Source organism: Pavona decussata, unplaced genomic scaffold, assembly GCF_977016875.1.
Source record: "Pavona decussata unplaced genomic scaffold, jaPavDecu1.1 SCAFFOLD_219, whole genome shotgun sequence".
Taxonomy (NCBI): domain Eukaryota; kingdom Metazoa; phylum Cnidaria; class Anthozoa; order Scleractinia; family Agariciidae; genus Pavona; species Pavona decussata.
In genome coordinates this window covers 2,308,768-2,329,585 of record NW_028145624.1, presented here as the reverse complement: position 1 = coordinate 2,329,585, position 20,818 = coordinate 2,308,768, and the positions used below count along the sequence as shown (strand labels likewise).

At 37.5% G+C, this 20,818-nt stretch overlaps 1 protein-coding gene across 1 annotated transcript; it reads left to right on the top strand.

Moving 5' to 3' along the window:
• The first annotated feature begins 2,225 nt into the window (after positions 1-2,225).
• On the top strand, positions 2,226-19,797 carry LOC146459484 (sperm-associated antigen 6-like). The gene is made up of 14 exons (XM_085089541.1): positions 2,226-2,362; positions 2,439-2,534; positions 3,113-3,279; positions 3,876-3,944; positions 4,673-4,787; positions 5,285-5,412; positions 6,049-6,126; positions 7,573-7,678; positions 7,973-8,040; positions 8,582-8,734; positions 9,526-9,579; positions 10,609-10,746; positions 18,284-18,546; positions 19,411-19,797. Exons 1-14 carry the CDS (start codon positions 2,338-2,340, stop codon positions 19,469-19,471), a joined length of 1,521 nt encoding a protein of 506 aa, XP_084945667.1. The 5' UTR covers positions 2,226-2,337; the 3' UTR covers positions 19,472-19,797.
• Positions 19,798-20,818: the final 1,021 nt, after the last annotated feature.

The following is a 20,818-nucleotide window of genomic DNA, read 5'->3' as shown; positions in this document are numbered from 1 at the left end:
GCAGCTTAGATTTCTTAGCCATTTTAAAATTTGAGAAAAAAACATTTTCTTCGCTATCGGTCTAAGATGGATAAGTCCCGGGGAGGGGGGGGGGGGGGGATACTCAGCAGATGCTTGAGTAGGGAGGTGCAGCCCGGGCGCCTTTCAGTTTAAGACAGAATTCAAAATTTTCTGACCCTATCTAAGACATTTAACCCAAAACCATACCCTGTTTAAGACTAGAATAAAATAAGAATTCACTAGTTTCTTACTGTATTTTAATGCATTGGCAATCACAATCTACTTAAGACATCATGGAATCACTGAGCTGTTTACGCTATTTACTCGTGCATCAAGCACTGAACAAATTCTCTTGTTTAAGCTATTAGGTCATGTAGCAATACCCTGTTTAAGACAGAAAGTGATGAAATAGCTACCCCGTTCAAGGCAAAACACCCTGAAAACCATACCCTATTGGGCCGCACGCGCATTAAACGGTCAAAAAGACCCCGCTCCCCCATCCAACTGTTGCTTGTTTGTACCACGAGATCACGGCAATTGCCGTACAACTGAACGTTGTTTGGGGGGAGGGGGGCTGAAAGAACATGCGAGGGGGGCAAAAAGGGATCACAGTGACGAAATAGGTGTTAAAAATGTGAATGTGTCAACAATTTTGGCGCCAATTATAGTTACATTCATACGAGACAGTTGTTGGCCACTTGATGAGTTTCTGGTTATTAAATAGAAGAAAGATCCTCCCAGTTAGTCCACAACTTAAGCAGTAGCGAAAAGAAAGCTTGAAAAAATTCAAGCTTGAACGCTGATTAAACCCATGCCGGTGCAGTGCTCTACCAACTGTGCTATGAAACCAACTGGGAGCTGGTCATATTGTGAGTTCGTAACCCGTGAAGGATGAATAAATGAATGTAAATATATAAAGCATATATTTTGAACTGCGGATGAAAGTTCAAATAGAAGAAAGATCCTCGCAGTTAGTTGCGAAGAAGCTGCGATCTTCTATTTGATCTTTCATCCGGCGCCAGGGCACCCAGACAAACGCTATCGCGCCGCCTTCAAGCCCTTGTAGGTGAACACGTACGCACAAAGACAAACGCACCTGCACCGGAATCGCACCACCGTATTAACACTTACTATGCGCCCATCGACAAGATGCTGTCCGAGGTTGAGCGGAAATGACCAGGAAATACTCTGTGCTTTAAGAAATATCCGGCTGTCATAGTGAAACACCTGATAAAGAGACCTTCTCCCGCGTTGCTAAATTTTACAAAATCGACGGCGAGATTCTGGAAGCCGAGCACTGAGAAAACTACGCGAGTTTTCGTCGTGTGCGCGGATTAGGCTACACGACTGTTTCAGAAATCAGCTGGAGACAATGTACGAGAATGATCCATTTGATATGTTTCCAGGGTTTTCTAATGTGGTATACATGTTCTTGCAGTGTTACTTATTACATCGTGTTCTGCAGAACGATCATTGAGTGCGTTGCGCAGATTGAAAACTTACCTCGGCAGCACCATGGGGCAACAACGGTTCAGTACTGATCGCACTTACTAACATTGAAAGAGCATATACTAACTCTAGTCAACAATGACATGGAACTTATCATTGATATCTTCGGCCGTCGAAATGGCAGAAACAACTATTTCTTTTAACGTGTTTATGAGCTCATACGGATAGATTCATATGTAAGAATATTTTCTCTTTATACGGTAGGCCTAATGTTAGTGTATCGTATGACCCTCGTTTCTTTTCGACTGTTTCTTAAAAATTGGGCAACTTACGACTGCGTGGAAGGCTAATTCGCAAGTGGTCATTTTTTGTTTCTGTGATTTTGGTAAATACTTTTGTGACGTAAACAGACAGTGGTGACATTATTTCAGAAAATAATACAACTGAATAAAAGATATTTCATTGATGGGTCAAAACAGGAAGACGAACCAAAAATTCGAAGGAACTGCGGGGCGGCGTCATTGATTTCAAAAAGAATTAATTTGGGTACATACCCCGGGTACATACCTCCTGGTAAATACTTACCAAAAATTAAAAAGTGAGGACATAATAATTACCATATATAAGGTACCTACTTAGCGCCGCCCCGCTGACCAAAAAGCCAGAGGACTCTGGGTACGAGAATCGGTACGATCGGTACGAGATTGACTGGGAACGAGAACAACCAGTCAGCGGTCCATTATTCCTGCGCACGCGCATATCTTGGGTACCAAAGCCATAGCAACAACTTAGCAACAGTGAAGAAAAACAGCTCAGTCGAGAGCAGATTGACGGTATTAGTACAACACATTGCAGTTTTTTGTAGCAACAAGCATTTAAAAAGTAAAAATGAACTCGAGATCGGTTTCAAAAGGTACGTTCAAAACATCTGAAGTATTCTACTAACTTTTATAGTAAATAACTCATAACAATATTTCTGTGTTCCGCAGTGTTCGAGAAATATCAGACAGCGAGATCAGGTTTTGTACAGAGCGTCGCCCACCTCGCCAGTATGCCGCAAAATATTGAAATCCTACAGAATGCCGGTACGATATTTTCGAATATTTTTACTATTCAAATATCTAAGATAAGATCGTAAGATGAGGTTCTGGAAAGTCTTCAAAGGAAAGAAAACTTGCTGTTCATATCATTCAAAGTTGAATGTTTCACGTTATTCGATATCCTAGTGGCTATTTTAGATTGTGTAGAAATCAGTGTGGTAAATTAGAATGTATGAGGGCAATTGCTCTTGCTTGATTCACAAGAAATGTACCATGTGTTCCAAAAAATCCCTTGTGATATTGCAATCCTCGATCAGATGAAATATCAAACCTTTTCAGGCACTCACTGCTTGTCTGGTAACCAAAAGCCAGAGACATTTTCATGCAGCATTCAGGTATACAACGATGCAGTTTTTGAATTGCGCAGTGTCTGGCACTAAATGGTTTACGTAATACTGCATGTAACAGTTCCAAGGTACAGTGTAGTCTGATAAATAGAATCAAGGGTGACCAGTTGCACTGCAGTTTTGTCGCCTCTTTACAGTTGTAAATGTTGTCGTATACATGTGTTCGTTTCCAGGGCTTGTAGATTACTTCTGATTTTTACATTGTTTGGTTTTCAGGTGCGATGGCTCTTTTGAGACCTCTTCTTCTTGATGTAGAATCCGAGATTCAGCAGACAGCTGCTTTGGCTCTTGGCAGACTGGCCAACTATAATGAAGATCTTGCCGAGGCTGTTGTGAAGGGTGACATTCTTCCTCAGCTTGTCTACTCACTGGCAGAACAAAATGTAATTGCACCCATCAATATTGTGGGGGGAGGGATGTGGATGGTCAAAAGAGTCACTAAACGACTTTGAAAAGTTTGTTAGAAAGTCCACTAAAATGGTCATTAAAGTGCCCAAAATGGGCAGATAATTTATGTCAAATCTCCTGCCCATTTGGATGGTCTCCCGTCCCCCCTAGTGGCTTTATATGGTAGACAATATTGAAGGTTATAATATTATTCAGTATCAGATTGCAATTTTTCTTTAATTTTTGGTCCAAAAGCATACGTACTTGGATCATGTAAAAACTGTACCCAAAGGTCAGTGGATATTTTTTCTAAAAGTGCAAGTCGTGTAAATGTTATGTGTAAACATTGACTTTTCCTAAAATTTATCTACATGTGGCCACGAATTTGATATAATTACTGATTGGTCATGTGACTTTATGTTTCCATGGGAACAGGATTTTGACAACCCTCCTTTTCAGATTTGAATCTTTTTTACCTTTTTGTGAGAAAATTTAAGTTTATTGTAGTAACTGACATTTTTAATGTCATTAGTGTTCTTTTTATAGGTTTTGATTGCATGCTAAACCGATGAAACTCTTTTCCACTCTACAGCGCTTTTACAAGAAAGCAGCAGCATTTGTCCTTCGAGCTGTTGCAAAGCATTCACCACAACTGGCACAGGTATACAGAGCTTCTTAACATGGAACGATTTAGTTAATGTGCAGTTTCAGAAAATACCCCAACCATCCCAACGCCTTTTTGTGGGTTGAGTGTAATTAATGTTGGTTCTCGTCCCTGCTCCGAGGGTTTTTCTTCGGGTTCTCTATTTTTTCCTCCCTCCGCAAAAACCAACATTTCCAAATTCCAATTTGACCTGCAATGCACAGTCACCTTTCAACTAGTTCTTTGAGATCAAGTTCTTTGGCGCTCCATGGGTAAACAAATTACATTTTGATTGGCCAAAGTTTTTAAAGAGATTATGAAGTTACTCCTGGAATATTTCCAGATGTGGTGGGTTCAAATCACTAAAAGCCTTGATCTGTGATGGGGGTTGGGTAGGGATATGGAAATTTCCAGCTTGGGTACAACAAATTATGCAATTTAATTATCACTAGTTTCAATGTTCCTTATGTACAATCATGGGCTACTGTAGTTTGAAGAAAAGAATCTGCATGGTGGATTTTGTTTTAATTTTAAATATTAGTTATTTTTAGGAGGGGCTGAATATTGGTAAAATGTCAGCTTCGACAGTAGACTATAGCTGTATACAAAAGCTTATCAATTAACACCCAAAGAATACACCTATATAATTTATGTAGTTAAATTTCTATTACTGACTAGTCTTAAGACTAATGTTTGAATTTGGACTGCTGACTGTATAAACTAAGTTATTGCTCTTTCTTGCCAAGGCTGTGGTTGACTGTGGTGCCCTGGATGCGCTTGTGATCTGTTTAGAAGAATTTGACCCTGGAGTTAAAGAAGCTGCAGCATGGGCTCTAGGTTATATTGCAAGACACAATGCAGGTTAGCTAAAGCTTTGTAGTTATACCTGCTGTTAGGTACGGTGCCTCCATCCTTTTGTTACTCTCATGCACAATACATGTACATTCTTTGCATCTTGGGATGTCCAAGAAGCTCAGGTTTCCTATGGGTGCTGCATACTTAATTTTTTCATTATTATTTTTGTGCAGTTTATAACTAAGTTTGTGGAAAGTGCAGATCTTATCAAGGGTTATTTGTATCCAAAAAGAAATTGGGGATAACCACGTATTTTCAGAGATAATTGAGGTTCAATTTGCCAAAAAACTGTATTACATTACTTTGTTGTAATGTCACTGGTGTGTACACTGGTGTAGAAATTTTACGGGAAAAGGGCATATTTAATAGTATTAATACAGTCTGGTAATCATGATGTGGGGCATGTTGATCCAATAGTCAATTTAGTTTTTGATCTAGTGAAGTCGACTTATATATAAATATTTTAAAGAAATTCATAGACTGAATTTACATTTCCGTTGCAGTACTTTCCCAAGCAGTAGTTGATGCTGGAGCTGTACCTCTTTTGGTTCTTTGTATTCAGGAACCTGAAATGCCCCTCAAGACAATCGCTGCATCAGCTTTAAGTGACATATGTAAACACTCCCCAGAGGTAAAAAAAATATAAATAATACATAAATATACAGTATAAAGTTCTAAAAGTTCTTTTAACATTTCAACTAAAATTTAACTCTGACTGATCCCTCAAATATATTAATTTATATTGGCCCTGAATGACATATTTAAACATTAATTTTATAGAGTTGGTTTTTTCTTTTCAAACCAGTTTATTTTTTATTTTCCGTTGTGCAGTAATTTCATTACTATAATCTGCAAGACAAAGGGAAATAAAAATCAAACTGGTTTGAAAACTTTTAAACCAAAAGAAATTTTGAACTGCAATATACATATTTTCCAAGACCTCAATTTTCCATCAAATCGTGTATCAATTAAACTACCCTGCACTAACCAGACAGTGGTAGGATTTAATACCTGTTGATGAATGTTTTGATATGTGGCTCCGTGGAGCTGGACAGGAAAATTATCATACTTTCAAAAACATTTTTAGCAGCCATCTGAGTGCCTAGTCAATAACTGTGTTATATTTCTGGAACAGCTGTCTAAAAATACGTGCATACGCGTTTTCGCTGCGTATAAAACGCGTCTACATAGATCGCTTAATTCTGGCCTGCACTGTACAGAATCAACAATTATTGTACATGTTGTGATTTATTTTTATTGCCTGCAGTTGGCTCAAACAGTGGTGGATGCAGGCGCTATTGCTCATCTGGCTCAAATGATTCTTAATCATGATTGTAAACTAAAGGTAACTTAAATAACATTTGCAAATCATTAACTACTGTATACAGGGCTTCTGATATTTCGCGCGGTCGCGGAGCCGCGAAATTCAGGTATATCCGCGGAATCCCGCGAAATTCACAAAAAAACGCGTAATACTGCGAAATTCGTTAAAAATCCTACCGAATACATGTCAGTACAACATATTTGAAACTTATCTTGGCTACTGGGGCTGTTTACTTTCCATAAATGCAAATTTATCTTGAAATTTCGTCACTGCCTCGAGTAAACATAACGTACCATAACTACCAGGCGTTCTTAGATTAATATTGCGAAAAACTGGGCACAAGAAATGAGAAGACTTTTCGGTGACACTATACGGAGTGGGAAAGGAAACTGCTGTCTGCACTTGTTTAATCGTACGTTCAGGACACGCGCGAGACACAACAACTGGAATGTTTTGACTTCACAAATGGATTTGAACCTTCGATCACGAACAATCTTGCCTTGTAAACTGCAAAGCAACACAAGAGACCAAGGAGAGAAAAGAAATTTATTGCGTTGCTGTGTTCGGCTCTAAATTGCAGCAGAAAAAGGAGGTTAACCGGTCGGGCGTTTCGGTAAAGCTTATGTTTTTCTTGTAGCTCGAAACAAGCACAATTGCCTTGAGAACTGTGTTGGATAAACTTTTGTGTTTTCTTTCTTGCCCTGAATTTGACATCCTTCCAATATATCTTTTTTTTTTCTGGAATCTTTCTTCTTGGCTTTCTTCTTTGTTTTTCGGCGAAAATTTGCCCCGAAAATTCCCGCGAAATCGGCCGTTTTCTCCGCGAATTTGTCTCCAAAAATCCCGCGAAATTTGACTTTTTTCTCCGCGAATTATCAGAAGCCCTGTGTATACATGTATAATTATTATACTAATTAAGGGCTAGTTGCTCGAGTGTGGGCAGGGGGTAACTTATAAATTTGGTGGCAGGGGAAGGGGTGAAAGGCCGTTTTCAGTTTGAAATTAGTGACTGCATGAGCATTTTGTGGGGTATGTTGATCATGCTCCAGTTCGACTTTTTTTTTTTTTTTTTTGGAAGGAAATGTTTTGGCACAGGCCAAAGAATATGTTCCGAATAATTCTCAAGTTCTCAAGAAAATGATTATGCTCCATGCATGGACCTTCAAACATCAGAGATTTTGGGGAAATGAAGTATCGTTATTTACTCATGGACTTTTCATTTCTTGCATTGGTTTGAGTTCACATATTTAGGCAAGTGTGTCAAATTAAAGCTCACACTTTTCAAACAACCGGTAGTGAGAAATTATTTGTCTGTAAATATTGAGCTGGCATGACATTGAAGTTATCAACCAGCAAGCATGAGACTGCATGCCTAAGGCTTGGGACTTGGCAGGTGTAGGGGTTTAAATTGAATATTTTCGCAGTTGTACAGCATGCATACATTTGAAACCTCTCTCTCTTTTTCAGCGACACATTTTCTCTGCATTAAGCCAGATTGCCAAACATTCAGTGGATTTGGCTGAAATGGTTGTTGAGGCTGAAATATTTCCATCTGTCCTGACATGCCTTAAAGGTAAAAATATATTTATACTAAATTATTGTTTTAACAGTCAAGTGGCAACTTTAATAAGCAGCTACATGCTACTGTCACGCTACACGCCTGAAAACTTACAGGCGTCAACTGTACAGCATTTGAACACAGACCCAGATAAGTGAGCTTTGGTGATACTCAGCTGTAAATTAACTAAGTCATCACATGTGAACTGGTATGGATATTTTGCCATTTCTTATACACAGCTGGGAAACAATCATTCATTTATTCATTCATTTATTTATTTATTTATTTATTATCATTTGCTTCATCTAGATTCAGATGAATATGTGAAAAAGAATGTAGCAACACTGATAAGGGAAATTGCCAAGCACACACCAGAGGTAAATGCGATGGCTTTGACACGATATGTTCAGTTAAATATCAGAATCACTTAATTTTCTATGATAGTTATTACAACACAGTAATAGACTTAGAATTTTCTTGGCATATATTGCATACCCTAGCTGTCTGATCCCTTGTCCCACAAATTTGCATGTAGGCTGCAGGCAGTTTTATACTGTTGTATAAAGACTGGCGACTACCATAGTTTACATGTAACCCATTTTCTGTGGCATGAACTGGAGCTGGGAGTGTTACATATTCCATCAGTACATGTATATGTAGGTTTCTCTAATTAATGGTTCACCAGAAGTTATCCATTTGTATACCTGGGTGGAGAGAGAGAGACAGAATTATGCAAACTTCTGTCTTAATCTCACATACATTTTTCATCATGATGCAAGGAATCACCTTCTGTCATGGTCTTCTGATCAAAAGTCTCGCTGAAAGTTTGTTGTGCTTGCAATAGTCATCTATGCCACAGGATCCTCACAATATTAGCTTACCAGTATCTTGCGATTTTGAATTTTTTTCTTTTCACAGCTTGCTCAGTTGATTACTAACGCTGGAGGTGTTGCAGCTGTTGTGGACTTTATTAAAGAGTCCAAAGGAAATGTGCGTCTGCCTGGAATCATGATGCTGGGATACGTTGCTGCTCACTCAGAAACACTTGCCATGTCTGTCATTGTTTCTAAGGTATGTAAATTAAATGTGATACGATTGTTAAGATTCCAATTTGTGGACACGCTATTACGCAGACACCTGTTTGTTACAGATAGTCTTCTTTGTCCTGACTAATGATCACACATTAACTCTCTCAAATTAACCTGCTTACATGTAAATATTAATATAAGGACACTTTTTTGGGCTCCAGTGGGTGATATTTTCAGAAAATATCCATTCCCTACCACAGATGGTATCAATGTTTTTACTGCCCTTGCCTTCAGAAATTCAAACATGGTCAACCGCCCATACCCTTAGAATTGTATTTGTGGTTATTTGGAATTTGCTTTTACTCTCAAATCCCTTTGGAATTCCCTGTTTGAGATCCTAACATCTCCAATGAACGGTAATTTATGGTTTTTCCCCTCCAAAAAAGGTCTGCTTATACAGTTCCTATCAAAAGTACATTACCTGACTCATCTCAATGTTTCAAAAGGAGATGCTAGTCTTTCAATGGTGTCTTGAGTAAAATAATATATGAATAAAATAATAATAATAAAATAATAATAATAATAATTATAATAATAATGTCATGAATAAAATAATGAGGAGATTGGCATTGCAGCCGACAGCGATAATATTTTCGATAAAGTTGTCCAATATTTCTTTTAATGGAATATCTCCAGAACTGTAAAAGAACACTGCTGTGTGATATTTATAAGTTATTGTCCTAATTTAATAATAATTAATTTTGTATAATATAATTCCTATTTTTAAAATTCCAGCCTTGCTAACGGTTTTTTTTTTTGTGGTTGTCTCCATAGGGTGCGGTAGAACTAGCAGCAATTCTCTCAGAACATGAAGAGGATCACATCAAGGCATGTATTTCTGCTGCTTTTTTGTTGTTATTTTAATTGAAAATAACTGACACAGTAGATTCCCGTTCAGAGAACCATTAAGGCTATAAAAACATCGTCTATAAGGTGGTCATTTCCACTATAGCTCATTAACATATGCACTCTTTTTTTATTAAGAACGTCCAATTGTGCGGCCGAGGCTGAACCAAAACTTAATGTTCTCCCTTACGAAAATAGTGCCTATTTTATATCTACTTTATAATTGTATTTCATATATTTTTTTTATTTTTTTCATGTTTTGAGCCTGATCAAACGTTCTAATTGGCATGTATTTAAATTACGTGGTTTACATGTAGAATTTCCGAAAACCGATATGAACGTGGCCAGGAAAGCTTAAAAGGACTATTGTGCGCGGATCACAACAAATTGCTTTAACAAACATGAGTGACGTTTCACTAACTGCTTTCAGCCAGGGTGCAGAACTGAATCAAAATGCTTTTTTTTTTGTCTCTAAGCATGTTCTTAAAACCTGTATCAATTTTAACCTCAACCTTCCTTTATATTAAATAAAAAAGTTGTAGACAAAAACAATAGTGTAATGAAACTTGCCTGAATTCCAGACTATTCACTGTCTGTCTGTACATCCTTGTCGATCTCTTCCCAGAAATAAAACAGGAATACATACAATGATTACTAGAAATCCGTCATGGACTCGCAAGAGGGTTTTGGAGTTACTGGAATACAATATGACTCTTAAATTATCGTGTATCACCGAATGCTTGTACACTCTTTTTTTGTTGTTGAACATACTAACGTAGTTCTCACGTAGACGGCAAACGCAAAATAGCCTGTTTTCACATAGAAACGGCAACCGGCAAACGCGAAAAATGGCGGGAAAACTCGTGGTCATTTTTGCCGTTCCCGTTTCACGTATACGTGATGCTTAATCTCTCTCAAGTGAAATAACCTTTCTCGTCGAGGAGAAATATTAAAGCATTGTTGTAAACTTATCTGTGTTACTAAAAAATGAACGTTTTCACTTTTCTACAGGCTGCTCTGGCGTGGGCCCTGGGTCAGATTGGAAGACACACTCCTGAACACGCCAAACAAGTGGCTGTTACTCAGGCCTTGAAATATCTTTTAAAGTGTTATCTCAACACTGAAAGTTCTGAAGATCTTCAGGCTAAGGTAACAGGAATGGACCAAAGTAATTACTACCTGAAATTACAATCGGCAAAATTTGCTCGGTGCCATTGAATCTTGACTGCAATCGAGCAACCTCCGAAAGAAAAAATTTAATAACCCAGGCTCAGATATTAACCGCGGTCGAACGTAAAAATAAGAAATGTCCGTTAAAGTTACAATCTCGTACCCAGAGTCCTCAGGCTTTTTGGTCAGCGGGGCGGCGCCAGGAGAGACTCTGGGATAATGGAAAAATATAATTTTTTTGATTGGTCGTCTGCATAACAATGGAAGACCGACAGGAAGTCCGTTGATCATTTGCGGAAGTTAAACAAACCGGAAACAAACCCCAGCTAACTTCCTTGTTTTGGAGGGAGATTTGAAATGTTTAACTCCGGGTTTTGTAATTTTTATGTGTGTGTCACGGTTATTTTATTTTATTTTTTTCACACCAAAAATTAGAAACACTCCAATTCAAAGACGGGTTTTGAATTGTGTCAGTGAAAAAATTTCTAGCCGACGAAAGATCAGCCGTTTCATCGTAGGAAGTTTGCCACTACTGTCAAACGACGATAAAACACGGTAAAATGCAAGCAGTTTTGATTGATTACTGTCGCTGTTACAAAAAATTATTTTCGGAAAATATCATTATATCCGTCAGTTTTGAAGAAAAAGCGGGAAGAGAAGGAATTGGTAAAGCCGTTCCCAAGTATGGAAACATTAAACGTAATCGAGTGGACATTGGTGTCGTCAACGTACTAAATATTTCGAACATGTTATTTACTAGTGAAGGTTATCATGGAAAAATAGAGAAGTTCTTTAACATCTATAAACCTTGTTGTTGATAAAAATTTGGAGATGACTGATCTGGTGTGGAGTGGAGTCCATCTCAGGTTGCCGTTTCGATTAATTCCCTTTCGGTTTTGCCACAAGGGAAACGCTGAAGACATCTCCACGATGATCAAACGCTGCACACGAGAGCAAAAGTTTCACTTTTTTCAGTCACGGCCCATGGCCAGCTTGCCAAAGAAAAAAAATTCAGAAAAAAATTCCCTCTTTGAGGCGGAAGTAATGGTGTGTTGAACATTTTTCTTAAATTTTGAGAGATTTTGTATTGAGAGATTTTGTCAGATTTTGTCCTCACTGTTCCATATTCCATGCATTAAACAAGAACAATTAGTTATTTGTCCTAAAAAGTGTAAAAGGCCGTAGTGTTAGGTTACCTTCAGATGAAACTTTAATCTAAAACGTAATAGTTCATACAGATTTGAAGATTACTTTTACAGTATAGGGGCAGTTGCAAATAAACACTTGTTGTTTGTTACTAACAACCATCTTCTCTGCAAGAAATAAAAGTCATTACACTGTGACAGTGAAGAGCCACCCGACTTGATCAGTCAAAAAACAGGTGTAGATAATACTGAAGCCTGCAGCTGGACTTCGAAATGCAGAAGTACCTTAAAACCTTTACATTTATTTATTTATTTTCCCACACGTACACAGACAAATAAATAAAAGAAAAAAAAAACTCAAGTAGTGGAGTGGAGGCTCAAATATAAAAGAAACCACGAAGCTCAATCTTAAAAATATTCAATAGTTATTACATAATATATTGCTTGGAGTTTTTATAAAACGAAACAAACAATGTACACTGACTTTAGAATAAAGAAAGCAAAAATTTGAAGGTAATGATAGTTTAACTGTACTCTGTTAATGTGCTGTACATTAATATATGTAAGTAAAAATAATCTAACTTTTTAAAAATATTATTTTTCCCTTCATCTGACAAAACATGCAAATACTCCATTGAAGAAGTATGAGACAAGAAAACTGTGGGTTCCCTTGCAGAAAAATATTCCTGTTGAGAGGCCAAAGCAATTGTGCTGTTGCAAAGTGTGAAATCATGTCTAAAGTGCCAGTTGTTGAAAAAAAAAATTTCATCATAATTATATCCTTATCAAACACTCCACTTGTAATAAAATTATTGGCAAATTTACTAACATAATTATTTTGGCAGTGGATGAATTTTACTGAATAATTTGGTGAAAACAACCCCTTCTATTATTTCTTCATGTAATATAATTTCTGTCATGTAATTATTATTGCTAGTAAATTATAGCAAGAAATTTGTGGTAGCCAGCAGGTTTAAGCATAAAAATTATACTTCTCAGTGAATCATATCGTTTATTGTTACTTTGCACTGATAATCAAACAAAAGAAAAACTTTCAGACACTACAATACTAGCTTGCAAAAAAACTACATTCAATATTTACTAAAGAATGACAAGTCTATAAAATATATATGTTGAACATTCCAAGGATTAGAATGGGTCCTTTACTCCCTGCCCCTTCCCTCTTGGGGGTAACTGATAAAATTATGTGTGACCATTATCTCATCAAGTATATAGAATTTTTAAGTATAATTTCTTATTTGTTAACAAAACTGTTAATTATAGAGTGATTATAGATGAAACATAAAGTTTTACAGTCAATGCTTGTTAGATCCCCCCCCCCCCCCCCACACACACACACACACCCAAAAAAAAACAATAAATAAATAAATAAATAAATAAATAAATAAATTACTATTCAATCTATTTTATGGGTTAAAGAAACATCACTAGCCTTATTGTTTATTCTGCTAATCAGCTTAAAAGAAATTTTGAACATCTTTATAGATACAGTTTTGTAACTCATGGTATGACAACTTTATATGATTTTGAATTATTATTTTGAATGTGTATTTCTATTGTTCTAGACCTTTGATCAATGCAGCTCACTAGGCTTGACTTAGATTGTGGCCTAATAGACAATCAGAGCCCAGGAAGGGCTTGAACTAAGAGTGACGTTTCACTGAAAATTATTTTCAGTTTTAGTTTTTAGCAAACATTATTGTCAAGGGACCACAAATTCCCACAAGTGCTGTATAATTGACACAGTTCAGCAAATGTCTCACAACACAGTGCCAATCATTCAGGATATTGGGGAGTTTGACAATAGTAATTATCTGTCGTCAAGGCAAGAGCTGCAAGATCAGAGAAGAGATTATATTATACTATTCAGCTGCAGAGCGTTGGTTGAGTATAATACTTCCCTTGCCTGAAGTCAATTAAATGTGTGATACCTATCACATCACCATCCAGTACTTTAATGAAATGGCAAATCCTTCAGAAATTATCAATTTACCAGTAATGTACCCTAATCAATCAGAATACATTAGGTAATGTGTGTCAGCATCTGAGCTATCTGACTCACCTCTTATTTAAAGTGTACACTCCACAACCAGATGAATTCAGGCCCCACCAAAATTATGTCAATTTATAATATAAACAAAATTTCCCCAATCTATTGACCCCTTCTCTGTGCTTCCTACACTGCACCCAAATATTTATAAGAGAACTCACATAAGATAGTTTTAAATTGTTTTATCTTGATTACATGTATACAAGAACAGACTAAGGAGATCATATGCAGGGTAGAGAAATTGACTGACTGAATGAAATACCATAGTCAGGATATCAACAGTCTCTCAACAATCACAGAGAGGTGGCATGATTACCACTCTCCATACAGTTCTCATATATAATTATTACTCTGTGGTTAGGCAGAATAGCTAACAAATTAAACCTCAACACAACTCACTATCCTTATTTTCAAAGCCTGTTGGCACAATTATCCAATCTCTTTTATAATAACTACTTTATTTTATTTCTAGATACATTATTTAAGTATACCTGGGAGCAACTCTACAGCACTAGAAGCATGCAAGGTGTGAGCACTCTCTATCAGTTTTGCCAAAAGCTAGGCAAAAGGAATGTTTATTCAGAAAAAAAAAATTCAAAACGAAAACTGCTCTTGAATTCATGGCATGTATTATTTAAATATGCTGATGTTGAAATTGTACTAAAGCTTGCATGAGAACACATGACGTTCTTAAATTCACTTTAAGAAAAGCGTGCACACAATTCAGTCTAATAAAACTAGAAATTTTTTGAGACAAAAAAAACTTAATTTACAACAGTAAATATTACTAATATTAAGAGGTGATTTAAATTATTGTCAAATGGTAACATATGTTAATGGGATTCCATTTGGACATAGAAGGGGAGAAGGTAATTCAATACACAGTCAGCTGCTCAGTTCTGTGAGATGAGAGGTGATGGTTCCTTTTTATTTGTAAGTATAAACAGTGATAAAGAAATATGTTACTGGTTACTTGTCTGTTGTAGCAACGTCGAATCAAGTCCACCTTTCGCTCACTCTTACATGAAAAAAAAAATCCAGTTGCTTTGATCCGCTCTTACGGGAAAAAATCCAGTTCCTTTTGATCGCGTGTAAGAATCAATTTTGGCTTTCTCGAACACTTTCAAGGCCCGATAAAACCTTCAGGCCCAATAACAGTAACACGGCTGCCATTTTGGGGCATTTGACTTCCGTTTTAATCTTAAGCATGCGCACAAAGACCGGAATCCCACGTTTTCTGGGATAAGAAATTCCATTATCCCAGAGTCTCTCCTGGCGCCGCCCCGCTGACCAAAAAGCCTGAGGACTCTGGGTACGAGATTGTTAAAGTTAAGGTCTCAAAGCTGTAAGTTCAATGTGAGTCTGTGAATTTACTACCTTATTATAGGAAATTAACAATGCACTTTAATAACGCGATTTTACAAAATTCGCGTTAATTTAATGTATCTTAATTAATGTCGATGTAAATTTAATGCATGCTATTTTACAACATTGTTTTTTTAAAGCACCTTTACTTCATTACAAAACCTTATTAGCTCATGACTCCTCTATTGGCTCTTCAGAGTCACTATCTTTTGAATTGATAGGTTCTAGTTAGCCTTCAAAACCAAATTTTCGGCTTTAAAAAAAAAACTTAGAAACATCCGTGCACTTGTCTTGGAAGGTTTTATTGACGGAAGCCAAAACGCAGTTTGGCATTCAGAAATGTAAAGTGCGAGTTTGAAGAATTATGAAAATCGCAGTAAATAAAGCAAGATGCTTATCGAAAAATTCGCGTTAATTTAATGCGCGTAAACCTAGCTTTTGAAAAATTCTCTTTAATTTATAGACTGTTCACAGCCCCCCTATTTTTCCATGGGATTCTCGGGACCGGTACGCTTCGGTATAAGCGAGCGCGATCTGGGGAGAGTGTCTAAACTACCGAGGGGAGGGGAGCGGAGTTGGGAGGCGGCGGGAAAAAATAGGGAGACTGTAACAGCTTCTCACTGTCTCGTGTTCGAGGGCCGTGCCGAAACTTTGTCGCCTCGACTCATTGAATCAACTAAAAAATATGCTCCCCAGAGATAAACATGTCAAATTGAAGGAAATACGATAGTCCTTGTTACAGTACAGTTTCTGTATCATTTCGAAACAAAGTACAGTTGTGAAATAAAATAAAGTTGCGAAAGTCTTTCGAGTGAGGATAGGCATGAAAGTACAGTACATCAGCTATTTGCAAAGTGAATTTCAATAGTTGTACAAGCGGAACACATAGAGTGAAGCTTACAGCGAAACCTCTTTAGATACATGCCGCATTTGTAACATTTATTTTAAAATATCAGTCGGCGATTTCGGGAAGCAAAACAAGTACATTTCCACATAAAATTTGTTTAAGATCCCGAAAAGAGCTGGAGTTGCTAGCATTCCTCTAGCCGATCTTTGAAAAACACATCTTGGAGTTGAAGTTGATCCACAAGATGGGAAATCTTCACGTGTTTGCAATAGCGCTTGCGACGAAAGCCACGATCAGCAACGTTTCAACCGCTTTGTGTGCGTTGTTTCGCCCCAGAGAATTGTTAAAAAAAGTCGTCCCTACAGTTCGCCATCTACTTCAAAGCAGTCGAAAGAGACGGAAAACTGCAGTCTGCCGCCTGCCAAGCGTCCGCTGATTTTCAACCGTTCTGAGCCAGTTCCGTCCACCGTATCGACCCGTACCGAGACGCGAATTTTACACTGAACGTTTTGTTGGAAGATGCGAGCGGCGATGAGGATGTTTGTATACTATTAGGCCTCTAATTCCAAGCCGACGAGACAAACGATAAAAATCAAAACACGATCTTCACAACATTGCACGCCAGCCGTATCCACTTTTAGAACTGGCGGTGAACGATACGTCAGTCATGCTGTCAACGCTTCAGAACTACTATTGTCTAATTGACCAATGAGGTGTTGCCGTTGCTGGTGCAACTGGCCTTTGGAACGCGAGACAGTGAGAAGCTGTTACAGTCCCTCTATTTTTTCGCCTCCCCTCCCCAACTATACTAACACCCACTCCCGCTCCCCTCGGTAGTTTAGACACTCTCCCCAGATCGCGCTCGCTTATATAAACAAAGATGGCGGCGGTTCAATCGAAGCCTAACGGTCTCGAGAATCCCACGGAAAAATAGGGGGGCTGTGAACAGTCTATTTAATTTAGTGTAACGTAAATTTTCTTCGCGTTGTCAACGTGCATTGTTAATTTCCTATAATAAGGTAACTCATTTTAGGATTTGTTAAGAAAGTTTCAAGTTTCTAAAGTCTAATAATGTCACGTATTCAAACGGTTTAAACACAGACACACAGTAGTGGTCAGTTTCCACATGCTTCACTTTAAAAAACTTGAAACTTTTTTAGTAAATCATAAAATGATTCAGTAGGCTGAACTTTATGAGATATTTATATATATACATGTACATGTACAATGTCCTGGCGCCGCAGGTCCAGGCGGGCCAGGATAACAAAAAACAAAGAATGACTTTTACTGCTATTAAAGTAAGAAGACAGAGCTATAATATCAAAGATACAAAAACAAGGAAAGGTTTTTGGGAGGACTAAAATAATCAAGAAGAACTTTTTTGAGCTTCTTTAAAGGCAACACGGAAGAAAACATATAAGGAAAACATGAAATAGGGTAGAAAGGAAAGGAATCAGTGACAAAACGGTAATATGACAGTTGTGATTTGACTTTTGTTACTAGAGATTCAAAACCGTCATGCAAGTCTACAGATCCTAGGCTCATACTCACAAAAAACGTATCAGCTTTGAGTTCTTAAAGTAAAACCTTGGGTCAGTTATTGAAGATAGTTTAGACGGTGTTTAATAAAACCATGTTCTAAGCCGTTTTCAATTTTGCCACCGATCATATCTAAACATTGGCTGCTGCTGACGGAAGCAAGAAGGCTTGCATCCCAGACTAGAAAACTATTCATCAACTTAAAATAAACCACTTATAAACAGATTTGGAGGCCCACTGATTGTCTTAAGCCGGGGCCTAAGTTAGACTCTGTTTAAATAGCTGGCCCCTTATCTTTAGAAATTTTAGAGTTTTTATTGAAGGAGGAAAACAAATTTCTTTTTTTTTTTTTTTTACGAAGACTGTGTTTTAGGGGGTTAGAGTGATCAAATTCACAATACCTTGACTGATCTTTAATGCCTCTGTCCTGTTCTTCGTTTTTATACCAGAAGTAAAGTCGTCTTGGAATGACTTTTTAAAAGTCTTAGACGACTAAACGTCTCTACCATCAAAACAGCTAATCGGTGACTTTTTTATTTTCTATGTTAGTCCAAGAAAGCTCTCACCAACATTCTTCAGAAATGCGTGTATCTGCCAGCGTTAGAGCCCCTGTTGAATGACGCACCACCCAACATTCTGAAGCACGTGGTTGGACAGTTTGCCAAAGTTCTTCCGAACGATGCCAAGGCACGCCGGCTGTTTGTGACAAGTGGAGGGCTAAAAAAGGTGCAAGAGATCAATGCAGAGCCCAACAGCGCTCTTTATGAACACATTAATTGCATCAACAACTGCTACCCCGAAGAAATTGTCAGGTAACTGTATTGGATCTATTCTAAGAGTTCGACTCTTCTGTCGAATTTCCTCTGAGCCGATATGTGAAGTGTACGAGGCGGACTGCAAACGGAGAACAACGATATTCTCGTACCAAAATGCAATCAAAAGAAGCTTTACTTTCCGAGGACAGCTAGCGTGCAAGATCTTTGTCTATCGGTGAATGCACCATATAGTAAAGAGAACTAGAGAACGATAGGATTTCTTCGGCATTCTTCGAATGGTCAGAAATATGTGTTACGAAAACGGTTGTTCTAACATGTAATACTATGCGGCTTAACTGGAAATATACCTATCAAGTACTAGTAATAATCAGAGATTAGGGAGTGCGTTCGATGTCACCAGGTTCTCTCTTTTTTGCCAAGTTGGTGATGATGTCATCCGCTCCTGCAAAATCTACGGGGGATGCCAGATACGCGTCCTAATTAAAGATCCATCCGATTTGTTTCATCACGAGTATGACCAGACTGAATTGCACGACACAAAGTCCTGTTACCAATTAATCATAACCACTGCAATTTCCGAGAACAAAATGGCTGTGACAAAACAAATAGTGAGTCGTTTCGGAGTGTGTAAGGAGTGTGTAAAAGCAAGCGTTCTATTTACAAAATACTTGGGAAAACGGACCCCGATCAACTGTCCTATCATAACACCCGAAATGGCGTGTGCTGTCCACTAAGGCATGACGCTTACACTGTCGCATTAATGCTCTAATCATGGCTTCAAGTATGATAGCCAATGAGATTCGAGAATTTGTTATAGTTATGGTTAATCAAAGATAATTTTTTTAGGTTGGGTTGTGAGTTATTTCTTGCTTTTCTCAAATGTTTCGTTGTATTTTTCAGGTACTATTCTCCTGGTTATCCAGAGAAACTCCTTCAAAGAGTCGCCGAGTATCGTCCCTAAAATACATCCTTCATCTATTTAGATAAGTTAAATAATATGGAATCTAGAGTATAAGAGAAACTTCTTCTTGGCAACTTTTATTATTTGTATTACCCTTTGGAGATGAGAATGATCATTGCAACAAGATTTCTTAACAACGCAAGCAGGTACCTTTTAGTGAGGAAACTATCTGTCGATTAATCACTCGTCCCTTGCGATTTTAGTCAATTAAGACGTTTAATAACGCTGACATTTACTTAAGGGTGTCATTTCACTCTGTATTATACTCAAGTATGTAAATATGTTTCAAAGAACGCCATTAGTGGTCAATAAAGTGTTGTTGTTTATATGCTGGAGTTTATGATCATTGATCTTTAAATGTGCCACCACTGTGTAACGGCGATTATCGCGGTTCTTCCAAGTTGATTCTCAATTCCTTTCCTCTACTAAATGAACGAATGGAAGAACAGAGGAACGATTGAGTAAAGGGACGATCAAAAAAACAAACCAACAAATTAAAAAAATGCACCCATCAGCAACGGACCCAACGGCACTTAAATCCAGGCCATGATGTTAACGTTATCCTACCTTTAAGCAATTACCTTGCCTATTTCGCTTCGCGGCTTTGCAACAACAACCAAAAGACAATTTAATGGTATTTTTAGGGCCCGGCATAATATATATAATATACCGTGGCCACTAAGACAACCAAATCCCTAGAATTGCATTATTAATTTAATTTAATTTTTTTTATTTTGCCACACCACAAATACAATGAAAAAAAAATAGATGTAACAATGGCGAGGAGACCTAAAGGAAACTATGAAGCTTATATTAATTAGGTCTCCTCAGTTGTTATTTTACAAGATGAAATAAAAAAAGAAGATAAGAACACGACGACGGATACAATTACAATTTCATACAATTACAATGTCAAACCGAAGGATATATTACGAAAAGAAAAGCTACAAGAAAATGAAAACTACTAATAGTTACTATAGAAAAACGCCTTAAGTGCTTTCTTAAAGGAGATAGAGGAGGACGAGTTGACGATTTCGGTACACAAGGAGTTGTAAAATTTAGGTCCCTGGTAAAAAACGGAAAATTGTTTGATGTTAGTTCGACAAAGAGGCAAACGATAGAAATGAGAGTTTCTTGTATGATACGAATGAATTTCTTTCTGTAAGGTGAATTTACTGTCAAATTTTAAAGTAGGGGACGGTTTTGGTAAGAGTACATGAATAAACCTTATTGAAATAGGTGTATGTCATGAAATTTTAAAATCGCAAGTTTTCTAAAGATCGGATCAGTATGTGCATAGAAATGGGTTTTAGCTATAGTTCTCACCACTCGTTTCTGAAGAATTTC